General features: G+C 37.0%; 2 protein-coding genes across 2 annotated transcripts in view; one reads left to right on the forward strand and one right to left on the reverse strand.

Annotated features, from left to right (window-relative positions):
* Positions 1-492: 492 nt before the first annotated feature.
* Positions 493-882, forward strand: LOC148945796 (SCAN domain-containing protein 3-like). Its single transcript, XM_089097519.1, has one exon. It carries the CDS (start codon positions 493-495, stop codon positions 880-882), a length of 390 nt encoding a protein of 129 aa, XP_088953645.1.
* A 4,336-nt stretch (positions 883-5,218) lies between these two features.
* LOC148945797 (uncharacterized) overlaps positions 5,219-22,384 on the reverse strand; it is a 30,818-nt gene continuing 13,652 nt past the window's right edge. Inside the window, exons 3-4 of the mRNA XM_089098133.1 lie at positions 10,075-10,245; positions 5,219-7,263 (exon numbers count right to left, since the gene is read on the reverse strand). Of these exons, the coding sequence (XP_088954259.1) occupies positions 6,062-7,263; positions 10,075-10,245 (1,373 nt within the window). The 3' untranslated portion in view covers positions 5,219-6,061. The remainder of the gene's footprint in view (positions 7,264-10,074; positions 10,246-22,384) is intronic.

Consider the following 22,384-nt stretch of genomic DNA (forward strand, 5'->3'; position numbering starts at 1 on the left):
TCGACCACTGAACCCAAGACTGTTCCTATTGCTCTGCCAAGAGATGGGTTAGGAAAATCAACATTTACTTCTGTACACAGATGTTCACTGGTTGTCTCGGGGGAAGATATTAAACAGACTTTTCGAGCTTTGACAAGAAGTTCATATGTTTCTTCTGGAGCAAAAGTCTGCATTCAGTTCACCTTTTGAAAACCAAGACTGGGTCTGCAGGTTGGCCTATCTTGCGGACGTTTTCGACAAACTGAATGACTTGAATCTCTCAATGCAAGATTTCCGAACGGACAAACTCTACTTGAATTCGAAGATGTGTGCTTTCTTCAAGAAATTGGAGTTCTGCCTTAAAAGGACTCCAATAAACAGCGTTAGTGTCTTCCCAACCCTTGACAAGTTTGCGGACGATAGTGAAATTGATAACCCCAGCAACATCTATGATTGTATTCGGAGCATCTGACAAAGTTGCGAGATGAACTCGTGTCATATTTTTCATCGATTATGACACCCGATAGAACCCAGGATTGGATCCAAAATCCATTTGCTGGAGATGTGACCTCAAGCTCCGGTCTTAGTGACAAGCTTACAGAGAGTCTGATCGAACTTGCCAGTGATCGCGCCTTAGAACTGAAATTCCAAAATGTAACTGTTTCCCAGTTTTGGTTAGAGGTGAAAGCAGAATACAAGGAACTAAGTGAAATCGCCATGTCTGTTTTGTTGCCATTCGGATCCACTTACCTTTGTGAAGTGTCATTTTCGTCAATGTCATTGATCAAAACCAAATATAGAAACAGACTGAGTGTACAAAATGATCTTATAAATGCCGTCAGTGACATTGAGCCAAGATTTGATAATATTTTAGCTAAAAAGCAGCCTCAATTTTGTCATTGATTTTGTACATACTTTTACACATTTGTGCACCGTCATATATGACAATAAATCTCGTGTTTTTGAAAATCGAACTTTAGTTAAGAAAAAAGTAAAACAACGATTCTCAAGAAAGGGGTACGCAACCTTTTGTGGCCTTGATTAGAGGTACGCGGAACGAAAAAGGTTGGGAACCACTGCCCAAAGCCATTCCTGAATAAAGTTTTGACTATCGGCGTGGACATAGTATGTTTTGACTTAGTATAACTTCCATTGAATATTCTCTTTAATATTTATCTTCCTACCGTTAGAAGTAGCATACTAGGATCCTATTAGTAATAGAAGTAGTAGTACTAGTAGTGCTGTGTTAGTAGTAGTATAAAACTAGTAGCAGTTATGATACATAAACATTGGCTCTTCGTCAGTTGAGCATCTTCCTCATTAAGCCCTGGAAGTTTGAGCTTGATATGTTAAGCTGTTCCTTAGATGTTGCTCATACCTTTTTCAAAATCTCTATGCATATAGTGTGCTTCGATTTATTCAAATTTCCCCTCAGTATTTCCTCAAATTTTCACCCAAATATCCTCAGCAACGGTGGCAGTTGAAGTGGTAGCATTAGAAGTAGTAGTCGTAGAAATAGCATAGTAATATTGCCTTTTTTGTCTATTGATCGTTCCCTTTATCATTCCCTAGTTACAACTTAAGACCTTTAGTCATTCCTGAGTTAAGCCCTTTTGACAACCTTCGTGCAAATTATGTGTTTCCATTTAGTTCAACACTCTTCTTTGTGTTCTCTAAAAGTTTCACCTGAACGGCCTTAGTCTATTTGAACACTAAAGATTAAACATGTCCTCTTTTCCATTCACAAAAAATATGTAAACAATGTGTGAACTGAAAAACTTCAAGCCCATGCCAGTAATGATCAAAATACTTTGATAAAGTATCTCAAATATAAAAGTTCAAAAGTTTTTAAATATGTGTTTCAATTACTTGACAGCAAACTTTTCTCTTCTTGATGCACCCATCTTACTTTGAAAAAACTATATGAGAATCAGAGGACTGTAACATTTCATTTTACTCAGATTCTATCTTTGTGCCCAATCAGGACAACCAATTGAGTCTTGGCACCAATAGCTCATCACATGCATTCATCAGTTTATCTGTCTCCTGGACGACTGTGCTCGCTTTACAGCATAAAACATTGAATGCTGTTTGAAAAAAAATGCTGCCCCGTGTGTTCACATTTTATCTTTTTGTCTACTTCATCATCCCTTCACAGTGCCTTAGATTGTTTCAACTTAATACTTTAGGCCTGTTTGGAATTGCTGGTAAGTATGGTTGATAGATAACCTGTATGTACAAATTGTGATTTGATTTAGCCCAACATTCCCCTCAATGGCCCAGGAAATATCTACATTGTATATATATAGTTACCTACAGTAATTGCGGTTTTAACTTGATTGGTAGAAATACTACTGCTAAGAGTGGTAACAGGCAAATCGAGTATTTTTTATTAGAACAACACAACCCTTGACATACCCTAAAAATTTCGACCTAATATGGTCTTTTGACAGCCGACATACACACAGCATGTTTCAGTTTAATTCAACATACCCTTCAGCATTTCCAATAAATTTGGAAATGCCCTTAATACACTTTAACATTAGAGATAGAATATATATAATACCTTTTGGTTGGTTCGACATCCCCTCAAAACACACACAAAGTGTAAAATTCAGTTGCAAATCGCCCTTAGCATGACCGAAAGTTTCAACTAAATACCACACACAATTTCTGGGATATTACTGATACATCCATTTGACAACGTGCATGCACAAATTTTGTTTTGATTTAGTTTAACACCCTCTTAAACATTCTCTGAAAGCTTCATCTTAATGTCCTCAGCCTCAGTCGAGGAAGTATTTGTAGGAATAGTAGAAGTATGCACATGATACCTTCCGATTTTTGAATATCTCCCTCAACACATGGTGAAAGATTCAACTTGTCTCAGTAAACACTTCCTGTGTCATCCTTTTGACAACTTGCTGGCACATTGTGGCTTTTCATCGTGTTCAAGTGAGAGTAATATTAGCGGTAGAAGTAGTAATGATAAAGGAAATAACAGCGTTGGTAGTAGTAACATGCAAATAGTTGTTCTTTCGTTAGTTCAACGTTCGTTGAACTAACAATATAGTATGTTTCGATTTAGTTCAACTTCTCCCCCCCCCCCCTCCCCATACATTTCCTCAAATTTTCACTTTAATATTCCCAACCTTAGTAGCAATCACTACAGAAGCGGCAGTCAGGGACGCGGCTATTAAGGAGGGGAGAACCAACCTCCAATGGTCCATAGCGTCGGTATGCAACACCGACGCCTTGAAATATTTGGGCTCTTACTTTAGCTTCTGTCCCAGCTTTTGTTCGCTTGTTGATATTGTAGTAGCGAAGGTTTTGACAAAGCTGCAAAAATATAAGCAGTTATGTTTCTTTGAGACTTTTCTTTGCTTTTCTTTTCTTTTCTTTTATTTTCTTTGCTCCTTGTTCAGCTGACTGTCTGGCAAGCCAAATACAGGTCTATTGGCAAGTTTCATCAACCCGATAAAGTTCCTAAAGTTCTCATGTGACAACAACTTTGTTCCAACTATGCATTCACTCGTGATTAAATTCCCCTTTCTTCCTGTTACCACGGCATCTCCAGAGCGTTGATTTAGCATTCTAAATCAGGTCTCATGGAAATCATACAAGTGAGGGCAGGATGAATGGTCTCGAACACCTGTCTATCAATCGGGATGTCAAAGTGGATATTGACCATGTTTTAAGCAACTTTGGGAGGAAATCAAGAGGGATTAATATATAAGAAATACTTACAATCTTTTTTTGTTTAGTCTGACTCAAGGATTATAGTTAGAGCTCTCTAATTTGCTCAACTTAACTCTTTATTTTATCTTTCTTTTAGGAGTATAGTAATAAATAAGCTCAAAAAGGGATTATGGCAGTTGCTGAGCCGTTTCTGAACCTCTGATAGCGGTTATCTAGTCCAACTCCCCCCCCCCCTTGGAAATCCTAAACATATCCGTGAAGATAGCTCTATTAATTTTAAGTGCTCTGGAAAAGTTTTTTGGGACCTTTCTGGCCATTTTTTAGCCCTCTGTGCTATAGAAGGGACAAACTTCAAATGGACCAATCCTTTGAACGATCTTTTATTTGAGTCCCTTGACCCCAAGACTTACGAGTGTAAGTTTCAAAACAATGAAGGAAATAGGCTTTTGGGGCTTGTTTTGGGGCTTTCAACCCCTTTCTTCCGTTATAATATTCATATACAAAATTCTTAGTTACCATAAATTAATGGCTTAAATTATTCCGAGGCCTCTGTGGAGTTAAGACATCCTTGGGTGCATGATTATTTAGACTTTCAACTATTCTAAAAAAAAAAAAATAAAAAACTCGATATGTTGAAAAAATGTTCTAAAGGGATACATAAACCGGGTGTAAAAAAAAATTCAAGGATAGAAGTTGGTTACTCTCTAATCAATTCCGAAATTTAAAAAAGACACCAAACTCTCAGTTTCAAATCAAATGAGAATCTTCTGAATTTTAAAAAAAAACAAGGGAAGGAGAGTTTTAGGAGGGGCAGCCTCTTTTTTTTATAAAATAAGTTTTGCTCATTTTAGGGTTTAAAACTGTTCTTTGATTTCATGTGACAGTATTTGTTGCGGTACTGTTTGTTTAATAGCAGAAAATGCAGTCAGGTTTTGATATGTTTGCCTTATCAGATTTGAGCTTCTAGGGATCGCTAGCTACGCAAGGGCATCAAGAAGTTGCTAAAGGTATTGTCTGAAAAAGACACGCACAGTTGAGCAAATCAGCAAACTACGTACATCAGCCATTTCTCATTAACTACTAGGGAGACTGAGCTGAAGCTTCGAAGAAGCGTTGGATGTCAATTGGACCTCAAATTTTGATTTAAGGAATGGACTGAGAGGAACCGAAAGACTATGTGCGTCCAGTCGTCTATGTGTGCAGCCAAGGGCAGATTCACTCTTCTTTATAAAACTTGGCTGGACTTCTGATATTTATAATCTAATTGAATTAACATGCACCCTTGATCGACGCTTAATCGCTTTTAGTAGTTAACTTCAGATAGTATTCAGTTGAAAAAAAATTTAGGGGTTCAAAATGACAAACAAGGGAGAAAATACAAAATATCTCGTAAGATTAAAACTTATTGTTGTAATCCCGTCATCATTGTAGATTTTCTTTGGTTTATCTGTTCCCCAATCTCCCTAGAACTTGAATATGGTTTGTAGAGATAGCAAAGGACAACTTCCTAAAAAGACATATATACACTTTACAATAGTTGCAAATGTTATTTATTAAAAAGAAGTCAGACATAGCTCAGGTTCAAAACTAAAATCAAAGTGAAAATATGACAGAAAAACATACTCCCTAAGCTTATCTGAATCAATTGTCACCTGAAAACGCTGTTATGAAGGCGATACTGTTATCTTAGTTGGTACTATTACAGCAGCAGTTTTTGGATTTAATATTTTTTTTTTTTAATTTAAGGAAATAAAACAAAAAAACACAAACAATATTGAAAATATATACAAAGCAAAACAACGTTTCCTTTCTTGAAAAGAAAAACGACATTACAGATAAAATACCAACGAGGATAAGAAGACAACTCAGAGGACATAGTTTCTACGCTTGAGCATACTGTCAAATTCAACTCCAAATCCCACATGTACTAGTATATGTTTTCAAAGAAGGGGTGTACTTCCTGTATGATTTTCTTATGCTTTATAAAAGAACATATCAATTGTTTAATGAAAGCTTGAAAAAATTGTATATCTTTTTATTACGTATTTATAGATACGCTTAGGCTTTGTGGGCATTTTAAAAAAGCTTTTTTGATGAATTGCCGACAAAAATATAACGTAATCTCAAAATTGCCATACAACAAGTTTTTCTCTGGCATAAATTGTTAGATAAATCAAACATTAAAATTTCAATAAACATATAAAGCCCATACACAATGACATACACAAAGGCTTCTTAGACGATGAGATAACCCAGTACTCGAAGTAAAACGTTTCTTGCACACATTACATTCAAAACATTTGTCTCCAGTGTGAGTTCTTTGACAATCAGATAGGGTGGATTTTAGGAGGAACTTTTTCTCACAAATATCACATTCAAAAGGTTATTTTCCAGTATGAGTTCTTTGATGATGAGATAAATTAGAACTGGAAGTAAAATATTTCTTACATATATTGCATTCAAAGGGTTTTTCTCCAGTATGTGTTCTTTGATGAATAATTAGGTTGGCTTTTTTGAGGAATGTTTTGTCACATATTTCACACTCAAAGGGGTTTTCCCCCGTATGACCTCTTTGATGACTAAATAGGTTGGCTTTGTCGCGGAATGTTTTGTCACATATTTCACATTCAAAAGGTTTTTCACCAGTATGAATTTTTTTATGATAAGATAAACTGGCACTTCTAGTAAAACATTTCTTACAAGTATTACATTCAAAGGGTTTTTCTCCCGTATGAGTTCTTTGATGAATAAATAGGGTAGCTTTTCTGCTGAATGTTTTGTCACATATATCACATTTAAAAGATTTTTCTCCCGTATGAGTTCTCTCATGAATAGATAAATTGGAACTTGAAGTAAAACACCACTTAGATACACCACATTCGAAAGGTTTTTCTCCCGTATGAGTACTTTGATGACGAGATAAACAGCTACTTTTGGTAAACCGTTTCTTACATATATCACATTCGAAAGGTTTTTCTCCAGTATGAGTTCTTTTATGAATAAACAGGTTGCCTTTGTGGCGGAATGTTTTGTTACATATATCACATTTAAAAGGTTTTTCTCCTGTATGAGTTCTTTGATGATAATATAAACTAGAAATTGAAATAAAACATTTCTTACATATATTACATTCAAATGGTTTTTCTCCAGTATGAGTTCTTTTGTGATCAGATAAACCTCTACTTGTAGCAACACGTTTCTTACAGATATCACATTCGAAAGGTTTTTCTCTCGTATGAGTTCTATGATGAATAGATAATTTGGAACTTGAAGTAAAATATCTCTTACATATATCACATTCGAAAGGTTTTTCTCCCGTATGAGTTCTTTGATGACGAGATAAACTGGCACTTGTAGTAAAACGTTTTTTACAAGTATCACATTCCAAAGGTCTTTTTCCAGTATGAGAAACCTTCTGTTTTGCCACATCATTTTGAGCAGATGCATATATGTGACTCGGCATTTCATTTTGACAGTTCAAATTCATTCCTTTTTTCAGACATATTCTCGCAAGACCGGGCATGCTATGTAATCCATATTCTTGTTTGATCATATCATTATCAGAGGCCGCTGCAAGAAGCAGAACTATAATAATAATATAAAATTCGCTCAAAATCACAAAGACTTGCATTTTTTTTATTTAGCACAAAATCAGCAATTAACGTTTTTAGCCTTACACGGTTATTATAAAATTAATTTTCATGACTCTTACCTCGTTATTTAATCTATTAAAGCCAATTCGAGGCATTATTCTGAAAACACTTCGAATCCTTTATTCCTTTCTTTATTCGATTAATTTAAAAAATCCGTTTTCAAAAAACAAGTTTGTCAAAGAAAGTCAAGAGCTCCATTAAGTCATAAATGAGTAGAAATAAAGTCAAATAATCTTCTATTGGTAAAGCTATCAAAAATCACCATCAATAAATAAATGAAACTCAAAACAGACAGCAATTACAATAAATGACCCAGTCAAACTCAAAACGAGCAAAAATTAACATGAGTAGGGCTGACAATCCCCATCCCTTCTCAGGACCAGAACATAATTTGGACTTTAAACACAAAAAAAGACCGCCGAGGATTGTCAGCTTAACATACGTACAGATATTTATTCATTAAAGTTTTAATAATTTTGATTTATTAAAGTAAAAAATTTAAACATTTGAAATTTAATTTTGTTTTCAGTAAATGTGTTTGGTTTCCCTCTAATGACTTTCGACTATTGAAAAAGACACTAGAACTTCTGATTTCCAATCCAATGAGTCCCCTCTAAAGTTCTTACAGCCACCCTTTCCATAATCACCTTATATGCCCCCTAGGAATAAGTTATAACCCTTGCCCTGAGAGCTCGGGGGGGGGGGGGGGGTGTATCTTCAAAGACATAATTACTGTACTTTTTAAATACGCTGAACAAAATGGCTATCTCAACATTTTTATTGGATGTACTTAGAGTATTGATGAGCGTGGGGAGGGGGCTGGTTGTCTGATTTCCAATCCAGTGAGCCCCCTCTGAAGTTTATACGACCATCCTTTCCACAAAGACCTTATAAGCCCTCAGGGCATACCTTAAAACCCTTGTCCTGAGTGCTATGGAGGGGGGAAAATTGTAATCTCCAAAGACATAAATACTGGACCTTTTAACTACAGTGAACAAAATGGCTATCTCAAAATTTTGATTAGATGTATTAGGGGAAAAGATGAGGGTAGGGGGTTGGTTGCCCTCGAATCACTTTCGACCATTAAAAAGGGCTCTAGAACTTGCAAATTCCAATCGAAAGACCCACTTTTGAAGTTTCATCAACAACCCCTTTTATAAGTGACCTGGTCTTTAAAAAAATATATATACATTATGGGCATATCACTCTTTACTTAGGCAGCGCTGTTGCGCTGCTTATTATAATTCAGAATTTGGTTGTAATTAAATATCAGTTTACTTAAGGGTGGATTTGTCTATAAAGAACATTGTCATACTGTAACATCCATGAACTATATAAACCCCTTACTTTTATCAATTAATATATTTTGTTCAAATACTAGTTTGCAGAAAAGGCTACTGGTGCCACAAAACCATAAGGCTGCAGATGGCCAGAGAGGGCTTTTAGAAGAATATGTATAAAAAAATATGAAATAAGGTTAATTTAGTAGTGCGACTTTATCAAGCGCACTCCAATTTCAATTCTGTGAAAGGCCATATTTATGAAATAGCACCGTTTTAATTACTTGGACTTTATTATTCATTATTTGGACGAGACTGAGAAATTACTGACATAAATTGCAAATCCCTGTATTAATTTACACTCTTATTAACTGTCCCTTTTGACTTGGTTTGTAAGCCTAAATTTACAGGTTGATAATAATAATCCTAAAAGGACACTTTATTACTAGCAAATGTTGATTGTTATCTGATTGTAAGTGTTTTTAGAAAATAGTTAGGATCATCCAATAATCAGTGAAAGTATGCCAGGAAATTCAGAGGTAATTGGATCCTCTTCTGGAATCTACAGGCCTCGCAAACATACAGAAGAAAAATATTTTGAAATCATTCTTGAGGATTGAGCCCGATGTAAATTAACCTTAAGCTTATGAGTTGAGCTATACTGAAAACTTATCAAATTGCAAAAAGTTCACCCTAGACATTTTATTTACCTCAAGTATAAGAAACAAGACGCAATGTACAATGTTGCCTTTTGGCAAGAACGGAAAAAAAATTAAGCAAATAATTTGGTTGTAAATTGAACAACTGTCTTACTAGCAACTAAATAAAAAACGCAAAGCACTTAAAATTGAAAAGAACCATTGAAAAACATCAAAATATCTGACAGTGAACCGAACCTTAGACCAAGGCCGTACCCAGAGTGAACCGTAAGAGAACCGAACCTTAGACCAAGGCCGTACCCACGGGGGGGGGGGGATAGAGGGGTTTGAATTTAGAGTATTTTGGAGAGAGTGTTCCTAAATTGTCTCCAACAAAAATCAAGAAACAATCAAGCGAAACAAAGGCGTTTCTATAAAAGAACTATTAAGCTTCGGAGTTGATATTAAGACATATGTAATTATTGAGACATATATGATATAAAAGGCATATTACTTTTATTCCATATACCTAAACCAATATTTATAAATTTTAAGAGTTGTAATGAGTCCTAAAAGCAAGAAAAAAATTCCAAATAAAATTCAGTTTGTCGTTTCATTCAGAGGTTTAATTGGGATACAAAATTTTATGTCTTAATAATCAAAACCATCTGGGATTATTACTTTCTAAACATTTTGTTTTTCAAATGCAACCAATCCAATAAGATGCAATAAACACCCATCTTTTCCGCCCTGCCACAATTTCAACGGAAGCTTAAGATACACCTTATTAATTTGGACACGCAAAAATGCGTATCTGAAGCATACCTTCGTCCTCGTCAATTTTCAACTCCAGTTTAACAGGGTCAGCATTATGATGAAAATCATCAGGAATGCCAGTAGAAATAGCAAAAAGTTTGGCTTCTTGTTTCATTAATAGCATAGGTTGTGTACTTCCAAATATATCCTTATCATTATTTGAGGATATATCTTCAGCTTCTACAAAAATAGAGTAAAAATAAAATAAACACTCAAAACAAATATGTGAGCTGACACATGATTTTGATATGTTAGTTCGATGATGAGCACAAGTAGATTGATCCACCCCACATTTAGACAAGAGCACTACATTTGGAAAAGAAACTATAATATTAGGATAATGGCCAATTATCATAGGCTCTGTCAAAAAGTTTCTTCATCAAGGTTATAGTAACAAAAAGCCTAAGAAACTATTTAGAAAAAAAACTGTCAAGTTAGAAAAATATAGCATTTCAAGCTGATTAGTAATTCACCACTCAGGTGACAATGCATAGTGGCAAAACAATTGACTAATATTTTGGGTTATGTTAATAGTAAAAGTTTATAAAGAAAACAAATTTATGGGAATTTAAAAAAGAGCTTGGATCTATTAGATTGAAAACCCTTAGACGGAAGTTAACTATCTTCAGTCTTTAACATCAGATTCTTTTAGAAAAACAAAACTAAAATACGCATTTTGAGAAAAAAAAAACAAATGACAAAAAAAGAATTTCAAAAAGGTGAAACCAATTTTGTGACAAGCCTAATGCTGTAACTTACACCAAAATAAAATTTTATTTACATTATTAAATTCGTTGGTTTCCGGTCCATCCATTCATTCTGGCAGAATTATGATATTACTTAACCTTTTTCCTCGAGTCGGTTCTAGACCAGGGCTGTTACACCTAAGGCCCACGGGCCACACTGTGGCCAAACTGACATTAACTAGTCACCCAGTGACTAGTAAGCAAGTCATTTTCTAATGACTAGTAAACTATTCATTTTTCAGTCTATTTTGTTTCAAGTGAAAATGTAGCCCACTATAAAATAAGGTTAAGCACCCCTGTTCTAGATTTTCTTTAAAAACTGGGAAATTGACCTTGCTTCAAGATTTTCAGCCAATTTTCTATCTAGAAAACCAAGCATAACATATTTGAAAATTGTGCTTCGAAGATTTATGGAGTTAAATCTTAGTTACAAAATTATATCATATTGTCGTCTAACATTATAATATTAAACTGTAAGAGAGCTATAAACACACTAGGCGTTTGTATTCCGTCTTGATTTATCCTTCTCCCAGTAACCAACAATGAAGCAAATTTCCAAAAAATCTACAACACAAAAAATAACTTAAATTCAAAACAAATTCATTAACTATAGATGCTATTTATTTTTTTTGAGTCTCAAATCTTGAGTCTCCACATTTTTCACAAGTAAACTCTGTTTCTCTGCTGCAGTTTTTGTTAAGTCTCAAATCTCAGTTTCTGTTAAGTCTCGAAATTCCAAAATCTCTAAATCTATATAGACAATATTCAGATTAATTTTATTAGTTCTTTCCAAGACTATTCAAGACACATATAGTTTTGATGTGCTTTACATGAACATTTGTTAGGAATTTCGAAAAAGAGCCGGAAACCCTGGTGAATCTACAAAAGAAGTACAAAAGAAGCATTTCATTTTTACAGGGGTGTTGAAACAAATAATGAAAACATGGAAATCAGCCCTATGTTGCACAATTATTTTTATCACAACCTTTCATTTTTATCATTGGGTAAAATGACCGTTACTGTATTTGAATTTTGGGACTATGAGTTACAATAGTTCATTAAATTTAGTATCATAGTAATTTAAAAAAATTGAAATTAATTTTTGAGAATTTTTAAGACCAGTCTGCCAAAGAATTAACATCGACCTCGACCTCGACTTGAATAAAAAGTTAAATAACATTTTGCATGGGTAGCACATATGCATCCCTGTTTTTTTTTCTCCAAGGGATTATTGTCCTAAAACAAAGGGCTTTAAATATTGGAAGACGGCTGATTTGAATTCAAATGGTGATCTTTAGTGCCCTTTTTAAGTAAATAAAAGGGGACTCTCTTTCTGGAATTTGACCTGTAAAAATTTATGCTGGGTAAATTTTGAAACCCGTTATGGAAGTTACTATAATCCCAAATTCAGTCACTGACCAGTTCCGAGCTTTACAATCTGGATTATTTGTTTCACTATTATGTCAAGGTCCATGAAATTTAGTTGCCCATAGTGCAGACTTCGTGCAGCTAGTGGAACAATGCAGTGCAGTCGGTGTCAACAGTGGTTTCATCCAAAGTGTGCAGGCATTTCTATTGAGGAGAGAAAACAATGTGGTGAGTGGTTATGTTTAAACTGCCAGACCCCCTGTTCTCTGAATGATGTCCCTGAACCACCTTTATCACAACTTTCTCTTACCCCTGGCTTTAAACCACGCTGTACACCCAAGTCTGTCACAAAATCAACAACTCCAAAATCAGTCTTTAAAAATCAAGCTTCCCAAGTCCCTCCTTGTGTTGGTTACGTTAAATTTATCAAACAGCCTGCTAATCCTCGAGCTAAATACAATCCACAGTTAGAGAAAAATTCAGACCATGAAGCGGCCATAGAAGATTTGAAAAACAAGTTGACGTATTTCTTAGCGACCAAAAAAAGGGTAGAGATATACTCCTGAACATGATCTGGAAATTAAAAACTAAGTGAAGATAACAACTCCTATAATTCCCATCGCCTTCTTATGGAAGATGAAATTTCAACTCTACAAAACAATCAAGTGACCCTAAAATCAAAAATCATTAAATTTCAAGAGAACTTAATAAACAACGAAGTAATTGTCACTACACTAGGGGATCAACTATCAAAGTTCAGTAACTCCAGCATTAACTGCAAAATATCCCAAGAGAGCATAAAAATACCTACTTGTGGTATGACTACGGAGGAAGCTCTTGAGTTCATGAATGGTTCAGTGACTTCCGGTTTGTTACATAAATTATCAGGTGATAATGAAACAAGTGAAAGGAATACGAGCAGGTTCTTGAGAAGTCATTACCAGACGATGATATAGTTACTATTTTTGAATAAAAGGAAATTACGAAAGAGAAATTACGAAAGAGAAGGATAAAAGGAAAAGAAATGCAAAAATAAGCAGAAAGGAAATGTGATCTGTAATCATTTTAATAGTAGTTTCTGCAAGTTTCGCAAACAATGCAAGTTTCTACATATTTATCGTCATTTTATTTCGGAAATCTGTGTGTCTGATAAGTGTATTTTTGATCATGTTTACCTGTGTTCTGTTTTCTATTGTATTGATAAGTCGTGTAATTTTGCACATATATCTTCAGGGGTAGAGGGTAGGTTTAAAACCCAACCTTTTTTAGGGCAGTGCCGAAAGTATTTACGACCCCCTCCTCCCCAGAAACGTGTTCCATTTGACTTTCAGCCCTATCCCTCTGCATACCCGATGCAGAGCAGTATACCCCAGGAATCCATCTCACGATACAATCCTCTGCCCCAAGTACTTGAGCGTGTCCAGTCAACCAAACATCCAAAATCACTTTACTCAATTTGGACCATTCCCCCCCCCCTCACCCACATTCCTTCCAAAAATCCACTTCCCTTCGCATCGTTCCTCTCTGTGCGTCCAAAACGTTACCAACTAGTTCTGGACTCCACCCGTAATTGGCCGAAATATACCCGACCCCTCCCCTCTCAGAAACCCTTGCCACGTAATTCCTTCTCCCAGCATCATCTTGCCTTCCCATCCCCCTATATAAAGAACACTCCCAATTTGACTTATTCCCGGATCACCAGGAAAGCTTTCCCCCTACCCTTGGACTTTATCCCTCCTGGCTACCCTACCAGTGTGACTGGTTAAAGATAGTCTGCCCTATAAATTAACCGCTCCATCTCATCGCCCAGTTAAAGCTTCACTCTCAAAATCCAACCATAGACCTGTTAATGCTTCACTGATTACCCGTGATTATCATAGGCAGCGTGCTAGCGCTGCCTAAGTAAAGAAATATGTGGGCACAGTGTGTTTTTTTTTTTTTTTTTCTTCATACCCAGGCACTTCGTATAGAAGGAGTTGTCGTAGAAAGTTCGAAAAGGGCTCATTCGATTGCAAATTGGAGTGGCAAGTGCCCTTTTTAATAGTCGAAAGTGATTGAAGGCAACTAGCCCCCCCCCTCCCCCACGCCCATCATTCCCCCAAATACATCCAATCAAAATTTTGATATAGCCATTTTGTTCAGCGTAGTTGATTTCCAGATAGAAAATATCTTTTTGAGGAGGACACTCCCCCAAACCCTCGGGGCAAGGGTTTTAAGTTATGCCCTTGGGGCATATCAGGTTTTTATAGAAGGCGTTGTCGTAGAAACTTCAAAAAAAGCTCATTCAATTGGAAATTCAAAGGGCTGGTGCCCTTTCTAAGTCGAAAGTGATTGGAGGGCAAATAACCCCCCCCCCCACGCCCATCATTCCCCCAAACACATCCAATCAAAATTTTAAGATAACCATTTTGTTCAGCGTAGTTGATTTCCAGATAGAAAATATCGTTTTGAGGAGGAGACTCCCCCAAAACCCTCGGGGCTTAATAAGCGAAAGTGATTGGAGGCCAACTAGACCCCCCCCCACGCCCATCATTCCTCCAAACACATCCAATCAAAATTTTGAGATAGCCATTTTTTCAGCGTAGTTGATTTCCAGATAGAAAATATCTTTTTGAGGAGGACACTTCCCCAAAACCCTCGGGGCAAGGGTTTTAAGTTATGCCCTGGGGGCATATAAGGTCTTTATAGAAGGCGTTGTCATAGAAACTTCAAAAAGACTCATTCGATTGGAAATTCAAAGGGCTAGTGCCCTTTTTAATAGTCGAAAGTTATTAGAGGGTAACTAACCCCCCCCCCCCCGAACGATGTGGGCACAATGTGTTGTTTTTTTGTTTGTTTTTTTTCTCCATACCCGGGCACTTCGTATCGAAGGAGGTGTCGTAGAAAGTTCGAAAAGGGCTCATTCGATTGGAAATTGGAGTTGAGTGCCCTATTTAATATTCGAAAGTGATTGAATCGCAACCAGCCCCTCCCCCACACCCATCATTCCCCAAAACACATCCAATCAAAATTTTGAGATAGCCATTTTGTTCAGCGTAGTTGATTTTCATATAGAAAATATCTTCTTGAGGAGGACACTCCCCCACAACCCTCGGGGCAAGGGTTTTAAGTTATGCCCTGGGGGCATATAAGGTTTTTTATAGAAGGAGTTGTCGTAGAAACTTCAAAACAGGCTCATTCGATTGGAAATTCAAAGGGCTAGTTCCATTCTTAATAGACGAAAGTGATTTGAGGGGAACTAGCCCCTCCCCCACGCCCATCATTCTCCCAAACAAATCCAATTAAAATCTTGAGATAGCCATTTTGTTCAGCGTAGTTGATTTCCAGATAGAAAATAAGTTTTTGAGAAGGACACTCCCCAACAACCCTCAGGGCAAGGGTTTTAAGTTATATCCTGGGGTATATAAAGTTTTTATAGAAGGCGTTGTCATAGAAACTTCAAAAGGGGCTCATTTGATTGGAAATTCAAAGGGCTAGTGCTCTTTTTAATAGTAAAGTGATTGGAGGGCAACTAGCCCCCCCCCCCCCACGTCCATCATTCACCCAAACACAACCAATCAAAATTTTGAGATAGCCAGTTTGTTCAGCGTGGTTGATTTCCAGATAGAAAATATATTTTTTAGGAGGACACTCCCCCACAACCCTCAGGGCAAGGGTTTTAAGTTATGCCCAGGGGGCATAAAAATTTTTTTATAGAAGGCGTTGTCGTAGAAACTTCAAAAAAAGCTCATTCGATTGGAAATTCAAAGGGCTAGTACCCTTTTTAATAGTCGAAAGTGATAGGAGGGCAACTAGCCCCCCTCCCCTGCCCATAATTTCCCCAAACACATCCAATCAAAATTTTGAGATAGCCATTTTGTTCAGCGTAGTTGATTTCCAGATAGAAAATATGTATATGAGGAGGACACTCCCCCACAACCCTCAGGACAAGGGTTTTAAGTTATGCCCTGAGGGCATATAATGTTTTTATAGAAGGCGTTGTCGTAGAAACTTCAAAACAGGCCCATTCGATTGGAAATTCAAAGGGCTAGTACCCTTTTTATTAGTCGAAAGTGATTGGAGGGCAACTAGCCCCCCTCCCACGCCCATGATTCCCCCAAATACATCCAATCAAAATTTTGAGATAGCCATTTTGTTCAGCGTAGTTGATTTCCACATAGAAAATATGTTTTTGAGGAGGACACTCCCCATGAACCCTCAGAGCAAGGTTTTTAAGTTATGCCCAGGGGGCATTAAATGTTTTTTATAGAAGGTGTTGTTATATAAACTTCAACAAAACCTCATTCGATTGGAAATTCAACGGGCTAGTGCCCTTTTTAATAGTCGAAAGTGATTGGAGGACAACTAGCTCCCCCCCCCCCCCCAACGCCCATTATTCCCCCAAACACATCCAATCAAAATTTTGAGATTGCCATTTTGTTCAGTGCAGTTGATTTCCAGATAGAAAATACGTTTTTGAGGAGGACATTCCCCCATAACCCTCAGGGCAAGGGTTTTAAGTTATGCCCTGGGGGCATATAAGGTTTTTATAGAAGGCGTTGACGTAGAAACTTCAAAACATGCCCATTCGATTGGAAATTCAAAGGGCTAGTACCCTTTTTAATAGTCGCAAGTGATTGGAGGGCAACTAGCCCCCCTCCCACGCCCATCATTTCGCCAAATACATCCAATTAAAATTTTGAGATAGCCATTTTGTTCGGCGTAGTTGATTTCCAGATAGAAAATATGTTTTTGAGGAGGACACTCCCCCACAACCCTCAGGACAAGGGTTTTAAGTTATGCCCACGGGGCATTTAATGTTTTTATAGAATGTGTCGTCGTAAAAACCTCAAAACAGGATCATTCGATTGGAAATTCAACGGGCTAGTGCCCTTTTTAATAGTCGAAATTGATTGGAGGGCAACTAGCCCCCCCCCCACGCCCATCATTCCCCCAAACACATCCAATCAAAATTTTGAGATAGTCATTTTGTTCAGCGTAGTTGGTTTTCAGATAAAAAAAATATGTTTTTGAGGAGGAGACCCCCCACAACCCTCAGGGCAAGGGTTTTAAGTTATGACCTGGGGGCATATAAGGTTTTTTATTGAAGGAGTTGTCGTAGAAACTTCAAAACAGGCTCATTCGATTGGACATTCAAAGGGCTAGTTCTATTCTTAAGAGACGAAAGTGATTTGAGGGGAACTAGCCCCTCCCCCACGCCCATCATTCTCCCAAACAAATCCAATTAAAATTTTGAGATAGCCATTTTGATCAGCGTAGTTGATTTCCAGATAGAAAATACGTTTTTGAGAAGGACACTCCCCAACAACCCTCAGGGCAAAAGTTTTAAGTTATATCCTGGGGTATAAAAAGTTTTTATAGAAAGCGTTGTCATAGAAACTTCAAAAGGGGCTCATTTGATTGGAAATTCAAAGGGCTAGTGCACTTTTTAATAGTTGATTGTTTGGAGGGCAACTAGCGCCCCCCCCCCCCATGTCCATCATTCACCCAAACACAACCAATCAAAATTTTAAGATAGCCATTTTGTTCAGCGTAGTTGATTTCCAGATAGAAAATATGTCTTTGAGGAGGTCACTCCCCCACAACCCTCAGGACCAGGGTTTTAAGTTATGCCCAAGGGGCATATAATGTTTTTATAGAAGGCGTTGTCGTAAAAACTTCAAAACAAGCTCATTCGATTGGAAATTCAAAGGGATAGTGCCCTTTTTAATAGTCGAAAGTGATTGGAGGACACCTAGCCCCCCCCACGCCCCTCAGTCCCCCAAACACCACCAAACAAAATTTTGAGACAGCCATTTTGTTCAGCGTAGTTGATTTCCAGATAAAGAAAATCATGTTTTTGAGAAGGACACTCCCCCACAACCCTCAAGGCAAGGGTTTTAAGTTATGCCCTGGGGGCATATAAGGTTTTTTATAGGAGTTGTCGTAGAAACTTCAAAACAGGCTCATTCGATTGGAAATTCAAAGGGCTAGTTCCATTCTTAACAGACGAAAGTGATTTGAGGGGAACTAGCCCCTCCCCCACGCCCATCATTCTCCCAAACAAATCCAATTAAAATTTTGAGATAGCCATTTTGTTCAGCGTAGTTGATTTCCAGATAGAAAATACGTTTTTGAGAAGGACACTCCCCAACAACCTTCAGGGCAAGGGTTTTAAGTTATATCCTGGGGTATAAAAAGTTTTTATAGAAAGCGTTGTCACAGAAACTTCAAAAGGGGCTCATTTGAGTGGAAATTCAAAGGGCTAGTGCTCTTTTTAATAGTTGAGTGATTGGAGGGCAACTAGACCCCCCCCACGTCCACCATTCACCCAAACAATCAAAATTTTGAGATAGCCATTTTGTTCAGCGTAGTTGATTTCCAGATATAAAATATGTTTTTGAGGAGGACACTCCCCCAAAACCCTCAGGGCAAGGGATTTAAGTTATGCCCAGGGGGCATAAAATGTTTTTATAGAAGGCGTTGTCGTAGAAACTTCAAAAAAAGCTCATTCGATTGGAAATTCAAAGGGCTAGTACCCTTTTTAATAGTCGAAAGTGATTGGAGGGCAACTAGCCCCCCTCCCACGCCCATCATTCCGCCAAATACATCCAATCAAAATTTTGAGATAGCCATTTTGTTCAGCGTGGTTGATTTATAGATAGAAAATATGTTTTTGAGGAGGACACTCCCCCACAACCCTCAGGACAAGGGTTTTAAGTTATGCCCAGGGGGCATATAATGTTTTTATAGAAGGCGCTGTCGTATAAACTTCAAAAAAGCTCATTCGATTGAAAATTCAACGGGCTAGTGCGCTTTTTAATAGTCGAAAGTGATTGGAAGGCAACTAGCTCCCCCCCCAGCGCCCATCATTCCCCCAAACACATCCAATCAAAATTTTGAGATGCCCATTTTGTTCAGCGTAGTTGATTTCCATATAGAAAATATGTTTTTGAGAAAGACACTCCCCCACAACCGTCAGGGCAAGGTTTTTAAGTTATGCCCTGGGGGCATATAATGTTTTTATAGAAGACATTGTAGTAGTAACTTCAAAACAGGCTCATTCGATTGGAAATTCAAAGGGCTAGTACCCTTTTTAATAGTCGAAAGTGATTAGAGGGCAACTAGTCCCCCCCCCCACGCCCGTCATTCCCCCAAATACTTCCAATCATAATTTTGAGATAGCCATTTTGTTCAGCGTAGTTGATTTCCAGATAAAGAAAATAATGTTTTTGAGAAGGACATTCCCCCACAACCCTCAGGGCAAGGGTTTTAAGTTATGCCCTGGGGGCATATAAGGTTTTTTACGGAAGGAGTTGTCCTAGAAACTTCTAAACAGGCTCATTCGATTGGAAATTCAAAGGGCTAGATCCATTCTTAATAGACGAAAGTGATTTGAGGGGAACTAGCCCCCCCCCCACGCCCATCATTCCCCCAAATACATCCAATTAAAATTTTGAGATAGCCATTTTGTTCACCGTAGTTGATTTCCAGAAAGAAAATAGTTTTTTGAGGATGGTTTTCCACCGCGAACCTTAGGGCAAGGGTTTTATGTTATATCCTGGGGTATATAAGGTTTTTATAGAAGGCGTTGTCGTAGAAACTTCAAATGGGGCTCATTTGACTGGAAATCCAAAGGGCTAGTGCCATTTTTAATAGTTGAGTGATTGGAGGGCAACTAGACCCCCCACGTCCATCATTCTGTGGCGTTATGGTTTTTGTTGGTTATGGTTATCTGTGGCGTTATAGATTTGTGGCATCAGTGGCGTTAAGGACCGAGCCAATTGTAATGGGGAATATGATAAATGTTTGACCGCGCCACTCCCTATGGGAGAAATAAAAACAGGTTAACTAATAAATTTGATTTCCCTTGTGAGGTGAACAATTGGGTCGAGGAGCCATCAATCCAGGCGTGTAATCACTCTTCGTAAAATTATCAGATTCCTCGAGAGCGTACCAATGAAGAACATTCGAACTAGTTGTCTACTCTGGGACGCTAGATACCAGTATATAAAATAAAACAACACAAATAGAAAATTAACAGATTTTTTAGACTTACATATTTAGTTGTACAGCATCGGATTTCAGTAATGCAAAACAGATAGACCTTCTAGTCGAAATACTTCTTAATAATAATCATAGGCAATAGCCTCGAAAAACACTTCGTCACTACTTTATAACGCGAGTTCTGATTCTGAGCAATAATCACTATTTTCCAATTGGCCCATCTCCTCTCGGAGGGCCCACCACTTTACTCTTATGCTGGCAAAATCGAATCATTATGCTGCAAAAACTACCCAATAGTTTTTTCGCAATATTAATCACCAAATGCCCACATTTCTAATAAAAACTTCAAACTAAGTTTTAGACAATGTCCCACTATGTTTTTCAAAGTACTTCTGAGAAATTCCAATCTACCTCATTAGTATTGTACTTGCAAAAAATCCGTGTTTTTCTGCTTTTCAGATCTGTCAATAGCGCTTGGAAATGTTCGAGACTCTTTTGTTTTGTAAAACAAAGAATACAAAATTCTACAGAGTACAAAACGGTATTCGTGAAGTTCTTGGTATTTGAAATTAATCATCCTCTGCTTTGAACTTTTTAAAGGGATATTTGGCTGATAAATAAATGAGAGTTTAAAACAGAATTTCAAACTTAATTAGTGGAGTTTGATTTACGTCGGAAGTGTATTTAGAATGAAATAAATTTTCCATATTTAAAGTATATATTGTACACGGTACAATTCACCCAAACACAACCAATCAAAATTTTGAGATAGCCATTTTGTTCAGCGTGGTTGATTTCCAGATAGAAAATATGTTTTTGAGGAGGACACTCCCCCACAGCCCTCAGGGCAAGGGTTTTAAGTTATGCCCAGGGGGCATATAAAGTTTTTATAGAAAGCATTTTCGTAGAAACTTCAAAAAAGCTCATTCGATTGGAAATTCAACGGGCTATTCCCCTTTTTATTAGTCGAAAGTGATTAGACGGCAACTAGCCCCCCCCCAAAGCCCATCATTCCCCCAGACACATCCAATACAAATTTTGAGATAGCCATTTATTTTAGCGTAGTTGATTTACAGATAGAAAATATGTTTTTGAGGAGGATACTCCACCACAGCCCTCAGGGCAAGGGTTTTAATTATACCCTGGGGGCAAATAAGGTTTTTATAGAAGACGTTATCGTAGAAACTTCAGAAAAGGGCTCATTCGATTTGAATTCAAAGGGCTAGTGCCATTTTTAATAGTCATAAGTGATTAGTGATATTTGTTGTTGTTTTTGTTGTTTAGACCAGGGCACTTCGTATCGAAAAAGTTGTCGTGGGAGCTTTGAAAGGGGCTCATTCGGTTGAAAATTGAAAGTAATGATGCTCTTTTTAATAGTCGAAAGTGATTGGAGGGCAACTAGGCCCCCTCCCACGCCCACCCACGCATTTGCCCAACATGTTTAAAAACTAAATTCTACCGCAATATTAAATCAAAATGCACTGTGATAATGCTAATTCCCAATAAGGCATCTCAGCAGTATCCCAAGAACGACTGAGGGTATTATGTTAAAACTTTCGAGGCTACTTCTGCTCTTAAAATTTAACCAAAGCAAAATAGTGTAAGTGTATCAAAGGTATCAAAGAAAATAATCAGATTTTTTTGTGAATGGTATCAAGTTTTCCATTTCAGGTCAACTAGAGGAGGTATGAAACTAATTTAAACAGTACTATTTGTGTCCAGATTTTTAAAAGAGTATATGTTGTTAAAAATTGCTGAAAGTTTTTCTCCAGCATATAAATGGCAGGCCCAACTATAAAGTCTTAAAAAAAGAAAAGATTTAAAGTATCATTTTCATCTTTCTTGAAAAGACTGTGTCAATATAAAACGAACAGAAATTAATTAAAAAAAACTTTTTCCACAAAATAAGTTTTTCAAAGAAAAGTAAAGAACTCCATTTAACAAAAAAGAGCAAAAATAAAATCAAATTGTCTACAAAGCTCGAAAATACCACAAATCAGCATCGACAAATGAATGAAACCCAAAACGAACAGAAATTAAAACAAGTAACCGAGTCAAACTCAAAACGAGCACAAATTAACATAAGTTGGGCTTAAAATGCCCATGCCTTCCCAAGGCCAGAATAAAATTTGCGCTTTACAGAAGAAAATATAAATTTTTTTAATTTTATAACTTTAATAAATCAAATAATTTTAACATTTTGATTACTAAATATCAGC

The sequence above is a fragment of the Artemia sp. Qi Xiang Cuo genome, chromosome 12 (genome assembly GCF_049724085.1).
Source record: "Artemia sp. Qi Xiang Cuo chromosome 12, ASM4972408v1, whole genome shotgun sequence".
NCBI lineage: Eukaryota > Metazoa > Arthropoda > Branchiopoda > Anostraca > Artemiidae > Artemia > Artemia sp. Qi Xiang Cuo.

Coding starts and splice junctions, on each gene's coding strand:
- LOC148945796 (XM_089097519.1), top strand. CDS start 493: ATGACACCCGATAGAACCCAGGATTGGATCCAAAATCCATTTGCTGGA.